Consider the following 12,429-nt stretch of genomic DNA (forward strand, 5'->3'; position numbering starts at 1 on the left):
ACTCACCCTCAAGTCATCCTAGGTGTATATGACTTTCTTCTTTCTGATGAACACAATCGGAGTTACATTAATAAATATCCTGAGGCATCCAAGCTTTTTTTTAATGGGAGTGAACACTTGTCTGGCCATCACCAGACCAAGCTCAATTTAAAATTGAACATTGGTTTGGGGAGTCTGTATGTATTTTCTACTGCACAAGAGGCGTGATCAACGAGCATTAGTCACGCAATTGGATAGTCCTTCAACCAATCAGATCAACGATCCGGGTGACGTACTTTGCAGAGCGACGCGAAAACTCCAGACAGGTTTAGTTTCTATTGGTTTGTAGCATTGATCAGCGGTTTGCAGAAGCAGCAATGGCATTGAGCGATTTTTGCAGGTTGTGCAAAAAAAAACAAAAAAACATGAAAGTGAGTGGTATTTACACCCACTCGAGCGATTTGTTTGCTAAACTAAATAAGTCTTGCCGTCGCTTCTCTATCGTCATCGTGTTATACCCGCCAATAGCGAGCAAGGTGGATAAGCCAGTCTGTGATTGGTTCCCGCAAAAGTGTAACAGAAGCAGTAGAAATGAATGTACGGGTTTCCAGACTGAGTTGCCGGGCGAAATCAAATCAGGCTGGGTTTACCCAGTCTAAGTGAACACGGCTCCGGGGGGGTTAATAAAGTCCTTCAGAAGCAAAGCGATGCATTTGTGTAAGAAAAATTATGCATATTTAACAAGTTATAAAGTAAAATATCTAGCTCATGGAGCGATGTGGAGTATGTTTATAATGGATGGATGCACTTTCTTGAGCTTCATACTCGTTAGTCGCGTTCACTGCCATTATAAAGCTTGGATTGCGTCAGGATATTTATTAATTTAACTCCCGATTGTGTTCATCAGAAAGAAGAAAGTCATATACACCTAGGATGGCTTGAGGGTGAGTAAAGCTTGGGGTCATTTTCATTTTAAAGAGAACTAATCCTTTAACACTTTGACTACTTCTAAAGTGTTATGATCATAAACTTAAGATACCTTAGGCTTTTAGAAATGATTGTACTCAATCCATCTGTCTAGCTTCTAACACTTGGGTGTTTTCCTCAGTGGGCTTCAGACAGTCAGACGTGGCAAACCAAAGTCTTTGAATTTTCGCTGTATTTGCATTTGGTCTGGGTAGCAGAGAAATTCCACAAAATAGCTTCTGGCTATGCTTTGAGACTTTAATTACTTTGATTATTATTTGTGCTATTGTGGCGGCATGAAAGGAGTGTTTTCATTGCAGCAAAGCTTTGTGCTGAGACGCCTTCTCTTCTTCTAATCAAGCTTACCTGAGCGCTGCCTTGTTTCATTTCAGACAACTGTCCACAGAGCAGGCAGTCTTGCAGGAATCCCTCCAGAAGGAGTCCAAAGTGAACAAACGTCTGTCTATGGAGAATGAAGAGCTGCTCTGGAAGCTTAACAATGGTGATCTGAGCAGCCCGCGCAAGGTTTCCCCTTCCCCATCCCTCACTCTCCAGTCACCACGGAACTCTGGGATCTTCTCCAGCCCTCCCGTCTCGCCCAGATAACAGTGGCCTTCAGCTTCCAGGAAGCACTTTCATACAGGACGGAGCACTTCCTGCATGCTGAAGCTGGTCTGGACCATGTCAGTGGCTCTTAAAATAGAATAAACTCTCTTGTACAGACTAAAAAAAAACTATATTGCACAAAAGCACTTACCAATGAGGCCACCCTCGTACTTTTGCCTTTCACGTCTGACTATGGAGAGAAAAAAGGAATATCTCAGGGCTTGTTGAAAGTTTCTCTCAAAGTAGTTGTTTTTTTCCCTCCTGAATTGCTTTGTTGCTTGAAGTTCCTGACTTTGGAGGACTGACATCAGAATCCATGAAAGAGGCCTTTGTCAACTTCTGAAGCTTTTCCACCAGACACCTTGAAGTGTACCTGTATAAACCTAGTTTTATTATTTGCCTAAGGAACAAATGCCCAAATGCCAGCTGGACGGTGGACATTTCCCAGATGCTGTAGCTTGTGTAGCATTTGGTTTCCCTTTATTTAATGTAGGACCTCAGACTCCAGGTGAAAGTTTCTAAAGCAGCACTTCATAGATCATCTCATGCCATAAACTGACTGTTACGATTTACTCAAATGGAAATATTCACTAACTTAACCAGGTGTTCTGAAACCTTATGCAACATTGTCTTGTCTATATCATGCCTTTATTTTTGATTTTGTAAATGGTATATTTTTTTTTTTTTTATATCACATGGTTTAGGTGAGCTTCGCTCAGATCACGTTGCATGTTTCATCACAGATATGCTCTCCATATCACTCATATATTGCGTAGGAAACGCTCAATACAATGACCGATGCAGAATGAATTAACAGTAGATTAAAAAGCTTGAATGTTTTGATTAATACCTGTATAAGGGTTGAATTATCCCTTTTCCTCACTTTCTTGGCAATCAGAGATGCAGTCCAATCGTAATGGTATGCTGTAAACGGATGAGTGCTTGACATTGAAATGGCATGTCATTAGGCAGACCTGTGACTGAAGGCATGTACTATTGGGAATCTGATTTTTTTTTTTTCATAAAGATTTTCTTGAATACGGGTTTTGTATATTATTCAGTGTGATTGAGCCCTAGGGGACAGATTTGAGAGTGAGTTTGTCTTTATTTCTATATTTATGTCTGATCATGAGACCAATGTAATTGACTGAGCATGTTCCAGTGGCCTCAGAAGCGCCCCCCTCTGTCTGAAACCCTCCACTGCAGCTTTACATGCAAGCTATTTACAAAGAAGTTAAAAAGCTAAAGAAGTTAAGTTGATCTTTTTTTTTTTTTATTTTGATATGTATTGCTAAAGCTGTTTGTGTGGATGTTGGTGTGAAACCAAATTGAAAATATGCAATTAATAAAGACATTAAAAGTCACCTGTTTGTATTTGTTACACTGTTTATAATGTGTGATTGTGTGCAGGAACCTGTTGTATCTGTTGGTTTTCATCATTATCTGGCTATAAGTCTATTGCAGCACTTAGAATAACTGTGTAAATAACTGTGAAATTTGGCATAATTTTACTATGATCTGTTCTCTTTTGTGTGGTGAATTCTACTGTAACTAATTCAATATCAGAAATATCTGCGAGAGGAGAAACATTTTGTCACTCTGAACCAAAATAAGCACTGGGCTGCTGCTGCACATTCCACATACGGAGTCCATTAGAGCGGAGCACAAAGCCTTCATGCTCCTCAGACATATTTCATGGGTGTAAAAATAAGCGTATAGACCTTAACACTTTCCATTTTGAGTATTACAGGTTAAGATGGTTGAAATAACTGATTCTGTTTCACTGGTAATAGTGTATATATTAAGTACAGTGTTGATTTACCATTGAACAAGAAGCACTTTATTTCCAAGTCATATATATAGAATGCATGTTTTTTTTTATAATGATTTAATAAAGCAGCAAGAAGCCTGAAGTGTGAATGGAGTCCAGCTCAGCTCAATATATAATCTTGATGTTCTTTCTAGTCATGTTACTTCACTGATGTGGCCACCAATGTCTCTCCCTTCTTATTTTTGGTGATGCAGATGTACTTTCCATAGTCAATCGTTTCAACATCATCCACAATCATGACGCTCTGGGAGATGCGTGTGGTGTGTCCCACGCCACGGTTTATCAGCCTCCAGGAGTCATGAATGCTCACAGGCCTTTGACCCTGAGAGAGACACACGTTACGTTAAGGACAGCACACTGAAACCTATTTATCTGAATCTACACTACCGGTCAAAAGTTAGCTTTTTTTCGTGTTTTAAAGTCTCTTATGCTCACCAAGGATCCATTTATTTGATCAAAAGTACAGTTAAAACATTAATATTGTGAAATAGCATTACAATTTAAAATAACTGTTTTCTATTTTAATATTTTTTAAAAATTTAATTTATTCTTGTGATGCAAATCTGAATTTTCAGCATCATTACTCCAGTCTTCAGTGTCACATGATCCTTCAGAAATCATTCTAATATGCTGATTTGCTACTCAAAATTTTTTTCTCATTATTATGTTGTAAACAGCTGTGCTGCTTAATATTTTTGTGGAAACAGTGGTACACTACTATTCAAGTAGGGCTAAGTAAGATATTTATATTATTTATAATATAAAGATATTATATATGTATATATATATATATGTATATATATATATATATATATATATATAAAAGACATTTTTAATGTTATAAATTTATATTATTATATTATTTATATTATTTATAGTATAAAGATATATATGTATATACACATATATATATATATATATATATATATATATATATATATACATACATATATATACATTATATATATATATATATATAAAATACATTTTTAATGTTATAAAAGATTTCTTTTTCAAATAAATGCTGTTATTTTGAACTTTCTATTCATCAAAAAAAAAATGTATGATGGTTTACACAAAAATGTTAAGCAGCAAAAACATTGATAATAATAAGAATCATTATTAATAATTGAGTAGCCAACCAATAATAACTGGTAATAAATGAGAACTAAATCAGCATATTAGATCTATATTTCTGAAGGATCATGTGACACTGAAGACTGGAGTAATGATGCTGAAAATTCAGTTTTGTCATCATAGGAATAAATTACATTTTAAAATATATTCACATAGAAAACAGTTGTTTTAATTTTTTTTTTTACTGTATTTTTGATCAAATATTGACTGTCAAAGTATGAGATTCTTTCAAAAACATAAAAAATCGTAAGTATTCTCAACTTTTGAGCAATAGTATGTCTCTTTATAGTTATCATGAGCAAAGCTGTAGCATCCACAAAATGGCATAATACAGTGATTAATGCATTATAAAAAATGATCTCGATCAACCTGAATCAGGAGCTCAGATAAGCAAATCTTGTAACCAAATCATCTTTTCTTAAGGGAAAAATAATGAAAGTAGCACTCACCTGGCCAGGATACCTCCAGCTGAAGCTGACATTCACCTCAGGTTCGCCAAGGACAGTGCATGTAACGTTAAAGATGTCTCCACCCCTCACTTTGTTTGAAGAAGCCTCAATAGTCGCAAAAGGGGGGCCACTAGGCACTATGAGGAGGAAAACACCAAGTATTTATATATTTTAGATTCACACAATGCCAAAATCACAATGTAAGATGTGTGTACTGTTATTAGCAAGGCTATCGTGTTCTCCTCTTACCCTCCACATACAGCAGCTGGTATTTAGTGGATATTTGCGAGGTGGTTTTGGTGGTGCTGTTGGCCTTGCAGTAATAAGCTCCCTTATGTTCTGGACTGGGGTTTTGGATGATGAAGCCCTTAGTGGGATTGTAAGATATCTGGGTCCCATCCACAGCGATTTCTTCCGCAGGAACTTCCCTGTGCAGCGAGACTTTGATTTTGGGGTTGGTCACCCGGCAAGGGACGGTGGCGGGTTTGTCGGGGCGCAGGTAGATAATCTCGAAATGGATGGCAGAGGGGACGAACAGCTCATCTTTGTCTATATACAAAGAGAATTGTAACAATGTCTTTGGAGGTTCAAGATCATATTGGTCTGGTTGTGTGATATGTGACCAGATGCTGTACCTGTAAAGTATATGTAGGTAGCAGAGGTGGTGTCTCCATCCTTTTCACATTCTAGCCCATCACAGAGCACCACCCAACAGCTGTACTCTCCCGTATCAGCAGCAGAGGGCGACGTGAGAATCAACTGACTGTACCGCTCATGCTGCTTGATGCTGGAACAGCAGAATCAACAATATCAGCGTAGATATCAAACTTTTTCTATATAAAATGTAAATTTATGTCCCTTTTACACTTAATTTTCCTGGTTAAATAAACATTACATAAAAAGAGAGACCAAATACAATACTATATTGTATTTTTACATTATGTAATGTTTTCTTTATTAAAACCAAGCATAAATTTAATCAACTTAGTGTTTTTATTCGAGATTGCGCACGGAAACAAGAGGTGGGAATTATCGCGCGAATCAATCATATCTAATCATAACCGATCATGTCCAATCATAGCGCGATGTAGGCATTGCCTCCTCTCACGTGACTTTCCCCTATTAATTCTCAATTACCCCCCACTAAACCCACTCTTTAGGGGGTCTGTTATAAGTCAATGGGATCAGGGGAGGCACGAGAGACGAAGTCTCCCGCTGTAACTTTACCAGCAGATGTCACTGTTGGACAGTGTTACTTTAGAAAAACAATTGACTTTTACACTTTTTAATGTCACATTTTTTTAATATTTGCATTGTTTTATTTTTGAAATATCGCTTATTTTCTCATCCAGTTTTTTTTTTTTTTTTTTTGAGGAGACACGGCCTTCCTTACCACCTGACTTTTTTCCTGACTCAATTATCAGAACTGCGTGATATAAATTTGCAATTGCAAGTTATAAAGTCAGAATTGAGAGACATAAACTCAAAATTGCAAGAAAAAAAGTCAGAATTGCGAGAAAAAAAGTCAGAATTGCGAGAAAAAAGTCAGAATTGTGAGATATAAATTCGCAATTGTGGGAAAAATGTATAATTGTGAGATAAAAAGTCACAATTATTTTTTGAATTGTTTTATTCCTTGGCGTAAACAGGCTTCCATACTATACAGAACAGATATAGTTAAGTACAATTAAAACAAAAACAGAAAATAAAATCAAAATAAAAACGATTAGGGCCAAGCAATAATAATAAAAAAAAAAACATCTCGAGATTAAAGTTGTTAAATTGCGAGAAAAAACTCGTTAAATTTCAAGAAAAAAGTCGAGATAAAATGTTGAGAATAAACTCGTTAAATTACGAGAAAAAAGTTGTTAAATTTCAAGAAAAAAGTCGAGATAAAATGTTGAGAATAAAGTCATTAAATTACAAGAAAAAAGTCGTTAAATTATGAGAAAAAAGTCGTTAAATTATGAGAAAAAAGTCGTTAAATTATGAGAAAAATGTCATTAAATTATGAGAAAAAAGTCGTTAAATTATGAGAAACATTTCATTAAATTATTAGAAAAAAGTTGTTCAATTATGAGAAAAAAGTCATTAAATTATGAGAAAAATGTCATTAAATTATTAGAAAAAAGTCGTTCAATTATGAGAAAAAAGTTGTTAAATTATGAGAACAAATTCGTAATTTAACGAATTTGTTCTCGTAATTTAACGACTTTTTTCTCATAATTTAATGAGTTTATTCTCAACATTTTATCTTGACTTTTTTCTTGAAATTTAACGAGTTTTTTCTCGTAATTTAACAAGTTTATTCTCAACATTTTATTTCGACTTTTTTCTCAAAATGTAACGACATTTTTTGCTCATAATTTAACGAATCTGTTCTCGTAATTTAATGACTTTTTTTCGTAATTTAACAAGTTTATTCTCAACATTTTATTTCGACTTTTTTCTCGAAATTTAACAAGTTTTTTCTCGAAATTTAACAACTTATAGTTATATACTATTGTACTATTGTTATATATTATTGTTATATACACGATCCTAATTGTTATATACTATTGAACTAGCATATTGCATATAAAAATTAGTTCAAACTTTGACCTGTGGAGGGCAGTAATACTCTTAGCAGTGTCTACACTGCTGGAATTCAAATAGAGAAGAAGAAGAGAGCTAGTTCAAGATCAGCATTTCTGGTTAAAATATATACATTTTTTATTTATTTATTTTTTTAGAAAATGAGTGATTGTTTCTCTATAGATAAGACCATTATTTCTCGTCTGGGATTGTGTAGAACAATTTGAAGCTGCAGTGAAACTTTAATTTTGACCTTCAACTGTTTGGTGCCCATTGAAGTCCACTATATGGAGAAAAATCCTGGAATGTTTTCACCAAAAACTTTAATTTCTTTTCAACAGAAGAAAGAAAGACATGGACATCTTGGATGACACGGGGGTGAGTAAATTATCAGGAAAAGTTTATTTAAAAGTGGACTAATCCTTTAAATGAATGGATAAAGTGAGAAGGAAGGATACCTGAGGCGGTTATCATTGAAGGTGTCCAGGTAAGAGGGATATGCCCAGCCAATCTTAGTTCCTTTGCATCTCAGTTCCAAAGTTTTGCCGGGACTCAAGGATAGGCTTTCGCCCAATCGGAGAAAACGGCCTTTATCAAGGACCTGGGTGAGAATAGACTGGCCCTTGCTTCCTTCCTCCTTTTCTTTTACTTTGGGATAGCGAACCTTCACCCTCTTTCTTCCTGGTCTTATGCGGTTCTCACCAGCCTCTTTCTTACGCTTGACCTGCTGACACACACCTGGGTAAACCAAAACAGAGTTTTGAAAGTGGCTTAGGGAGCTGCTAAAGAGCAAAAACATTCATTGCTCTGTATTATGTGGTCATGAATATTATACAGCGTGTGTGTTTCATTTCTCTGTTTGGGATACTTGATAACTCTGCCTCCTATGACCAAGACAAAGAAAAGAAGGAGAAGGAGAGAGAGAGAGAGAGAGAGAGAGAGAGAGAGAGAGAGAGAGAGAGAAAGTTCTGCCATCTGGAAATCTGCTTCTTCAGCTCACAGCTGTACAAACAGCAACTGTGGAAATATGCCTTTCTTGTTCTATATATGTAAAAAAAAAACTGAACAATATAGAGGTTTACTGAATCATAAATTCCTTTTAAATTCATTTCTGACACATGAAAGGATCATGAGATCTAGAGGAATAACTGTCTACATATATTTTGATTCTTTGTTTGGAATCATAGAATCGTAAAAAAAGTTGCCTTGTTAAGCTCAAACAGATCTGATACTCTGTCTTTTGTCTCTGCTGTATAATTTAAGCATAGGTTAAAGTAAAACTGTCCTGATTTGATCTCTCCTCCTCTTTCTGCTCTGGAATTTTGGTTTCCATTGACACCAGTGGCTCATCCATATCATCTCTCAACTTATTAACTATTTCAAGCAAGAGAAAGAAGTTTTGACTTTATGAATAAAGAATAACAAGGCAGAAGAAACAAAGAGAAATCTGCTCACCATTTTGGACCTCCAGCCAAAGCAATGCCAGTGTGAAGAAGAGCCAGAGCTTCATGATGGCTGCAGTGGAGTGTTTCAGCGAGGCTGTTCTTGCTGCTCAGGAGGCCTGAAAGCAGCGCAGGAACTCTTCGTCCGCAGTCTAGCCCGTTTACACACAGTCAGCTCCATCCTTTGTGAAAAAAGGAATTTCTCCAGCCCCTCTGCACACTCCCCCTTCAGTGTCAATCTGTGAGCCCCTTCCAATGATCCTCTAATGCCCTCTGCTGGACTGTAACTAACCCTGCATGGGGTATTTGTGCTCTCGGCCCGAAAATCCAACAAATGTCATTCAAACTTTAACCCTTGTGTACTGTTGTGGGTCAATTTGACCCGTTTTGATTTTTGAGTTGTCGGAAACATCAGTTAACCTATGTTTTTTTTTTTTTTTTTCTTAAAGGTGCCCTCGAATGAAAAATTGAATTTATCTTGGCATTGTTAAATAACAAGAGTTCAGTACATGGAAATGACATACAGTGAGTCTCAAACTCCATTGTTTCCTCCTTCTTATATAAATCTCATTTGTTTAAAAGACCTCCGAAGAACAGGCGAATCTCAACATAACACCATTACGTAACAGTCGGGGTGTACGCCCCAATATTTGCATATGCCTGCCCACGTTCCCAACATTATAAAAGGCATTAGACAAGGGCAGCCAGTATTAACGTCTGGATCTGTGCACAACCAAATCATCAGACTAGGTAAGCAAGCAAGAACAATAGTGAAAAATGGCAGATGGAGCAATAATAACTGACGTGATCCATGATAACATGATATTTTTAGTGATATTTGTAAACTGTCTTTCTAAATGTTTCGTTAGCATGTTGCTAATGTACTGTTAAATGTGGTTCAAGTTACCATCGGTTATTACTGTATTCACGGAGACAAGAGAGCCGTCGCTATTTTCATTTTTAAACACTTGCAGTCTGTATAATGCATAAACACAACTTAATTCTTAATTGTCTAATTCAACTTAATTCTTTATAAATCTCTCCAACAGAGTAGCATTAGCCGTTAGCCACGGAGCACTATCAAACTCACTCAAAATCAGAAGTAAACAATATAACAGTATACAATACTCACATAATCCGACGCATGCATGACGAACACTTTGTAAAGATCCATTTTGAGGGTTATATTAGCTGTGTAAACTTTATTAAGGCACTGTTCAAGGCAAGCGCAAGCTCTGTGGGCGTGGACCACGGGACCACTGATGTGTTGTGAAATGTGCATACAGAAATTGTATACATTCATACTGTTCCTGGGTCAATTTGACCCATATAGACAGACATTCAAAAGCAACTACAGACTCAAAATACAAAACACTTCTGTGTTGCACGTCAGAACTCCTCAACTCTAGTACTGAAGTGCCAGTGTCTTACCGAGTTTAACAGCTTTTTATTTTCAAAGTTTGTGGAAATATAAAGTTGTTTTACCTGTTAATTATCTATCCCATTTTTGAGCATAGATATGAAAATGACTTTTCTAACTTAAATTGTTAAAAATCTTGAATACTTCAGAGCACAGACTTAAGTTTGGTATCTTTTTAAAGGGAACACTTCACAGATTATTGTAGAAGTAAAATAAAGTTGTAAAACTAAAGTTTATAATAGTTATAGAAGTTTGTTTATGAAAATTTAAAATATATATATTATATAAAATATATATTTTACAAAACATGTTCAACTCCAAAACTTCTAGAAAATCAAATTTAAATATCCGAACAAGTTATGTGCCGAATTTTAGGTTGATATCTTAAAAAAGAAGTTTCAGTAAGATTTTTTGTGCGCAGTACCAAACTTTTTCACTAGATGACATCTAGACTCCACTGGTGACTCTTCGATTTCCATATATGGTTTGAGTGATCTGAACCATATTTTTCCATACTTTTCAAAATATTTATGAAGAAGACATCCTATTCAGAAGAAGTTTGGGCAGTAATGTTAATATTTGATTTGAATTTGATCCCTCAAACACATAAAAACCATAAGGAAAGAATCAGAGCGTGTGTTATAGTTTGGCACTGCATCACAAATGAAGAATCTATCTATCGCTATTTATCTATTTCTCTGTCATTTCTTTTGAAAGTCGGTCATATATGAAAATATGATAACTATTATGCTATTATATGAAAATATGATAACTACTATGATAACTATTTCAAATATGAAAACTAGAGTCTGAAAGCTTTCAAACGATATATAGTTTGCCAAGATTACTTTAGGTTTATTTTAAGATATTACTGTTATAAATGTATAATAGTAAATATCCCACAGGTCGGGGGAGGGGTAGTCTTAAAAATAGTGGTTAAAAATATTTGCATAAATCATAAATTCAGATATTTATTCTTTGTAATGTGAGAAAAATATTGATATTAAAAGTTAATTATTTAAACATGATTGTATGTTTTTTTTCATAGTGTGATGTTTGGGAAATTGTATTGAATCCAGTTAGGGTCTGTTTGACCCGGACAATACGGGCAGTCGCCAGAAATTGAACAGTGCATGAGGGTTAAAGGGATAGTTCACCCAAAAATGAAAATTCTGTCATCATCATTTACTCACCCTCAAGTTGTTCCAAACCTGTATGAATGGGACCCCATTGACATCCATAGTATTTTATTTTCCATACTATGGAAGTCAGTGGGGTCCATTAACTGTTTGGTTACCACATTCTTCAAAATATAAGGAGATACTTTGAACACTGGCTGGTTATGTACTTGCTCAAACACTGATTTTGGATACTTTTTAACCCCCAAAAAAGTTATGGACTGCAGCTTTAAAGTGCAAAAATAATATATAAATAGTAAACTATAAGTATGATGCTATGTTCACTTAAAGAAAACTTACAACTTTAATACTTGCAGTATTTAACTACTAAACTAGTAGTTTACTGAGCGTATACTTCAAATTGTACTTTCATAAACCAAAAAAAAAGTACTACAAGTATTAAAATAGTAAACTACTAGTATACTTATAAGTTCACTTGTAGTACAAATGAGAAACGTAGTTGTGAATTTACTGTTACATTTATAGTACACTTAAACATATACTTTTATATACTAAAAAGTGGGCCAATTTAGTCCCAAGCTGTATTGAAATAGTACACTTACAAGTTTACTACTAGTAGATTGATATTAGTATATTTACTACATAAAGTATACTTAAAATATACTTGAACTTTACTTAAATATATTTCATCAAATTAACTTGAAATATACTTCTTTTTCATAAGGGGTGCCAGCTACTTTATGCAGTTTTGCAATAATATAATATCAAAAATTATTGTCTTTTGCTGAGGACACTGAACTTGATGAAATAGTATGTTCTAATAGATAAGATGTACAGACCAGCTAACCAAAACAGAATTATCCATTACAATTAAAATAAAATTACT

At 35.0% G+C, this 12,429-nt stretch overlaps 2 protein-coding genes across 8 annotated transcripts in view; one reads left to right on the forward strand and one right to left on the reverse strand.

Annotated features, from left to right (window-relative positions):
• Positions 1-2,915, forward strand: part of mtus1a (microtubule associated tumor suppressor 1a) — a 43,073-nt gene extending 40,158 nt beyond the window's left edge. For all 7 annotated transcript variants that reach the window (XM_048176067.1, XM_048176069.1, XM_048176068.1 and 4 more), the window contains one exon: positions 1,338-2,915. In XM_048176067.1, coding sequence (XP_048032024.1) covers positions 1,338-1,551 — 214 coding nt within the window. In that variant the 3' untranslated portion in view covers positions 1,552-2,915. The remainder of the gene's footprint in view (positions 1-1,337) is intronic.
• Positions 2,916-3,368: 453 nt separating this feature from the next.
• pdgfrl (platelet-derived growth factor receptor-like) lies at positions 3,369-9,165 on the reverse strand. Its single transcript, XM_048176075.1, has 6 exons — positions 8,998-9,165; positions 8,001-8,280; positions 5,604-5,755; positions 5,218-5,517; positions 4,969-5,105; positions 3,369-3,704 (listed from the first exon to the last, which is right to left on the reverse strand). Exons 1-6 carry the CDS (start codon positions 9,050-9,052, stop codon positions 3,522-3,524), a joined length of 1,107 nt encoding a protein of 368 aa, XP_048032032.1. The 5' UTR covers positions 9,053-9,165; the 3' UTR covers positions 3,369-3,521.
• Between the last annotated feature and the right edge of the window lie 3,264 nt (positions 9,166-12,429).

Source organism: Megalobrama amblycephala, linkage group LG23 (genome assembly GCF_018812025.1).
Source record: "Megalobrama amblycephala isolate DHTTF-2021 linkage group LG23, ASM1881202v1, whole genome shotgun sequence".
Lineage (NCBI taxonomy): Eukaryota > Metazoa > Chordata > Actinopteri > Cypriniformes > Xenocyprididae > Megalobrama > Megalobrama amblycephala.

What these genes read in the sequence shown, in the direction of transcription:
- pdgfrl (XM_048176075.1), bottom strand. Translation starts at nt 9,052, where the DNA reads ATGAAGCTCTGGCTCTTCTTCACACTGGCATTGCTTTGGCTGGAGGTC. An exon ending in TTGGCTGGAGGTCCAAAATG is followed by an intron (nt 8,281 to 8,997) that starts GTGAGCAGATTT and finishes TGGTTTACCCAG; the next exon opens with GTGTGTGTCAGCAGGTCAAG. An exon ending in GCTGGAGGTATCCTGGCCAG is followed by an intron (nt 3,705 to 4,968) that starts GTGAGTGCTACT and finishes TGTCTCTCTCAG; the next exon opens with GGTCAAAGGCCTGTGAGCAT.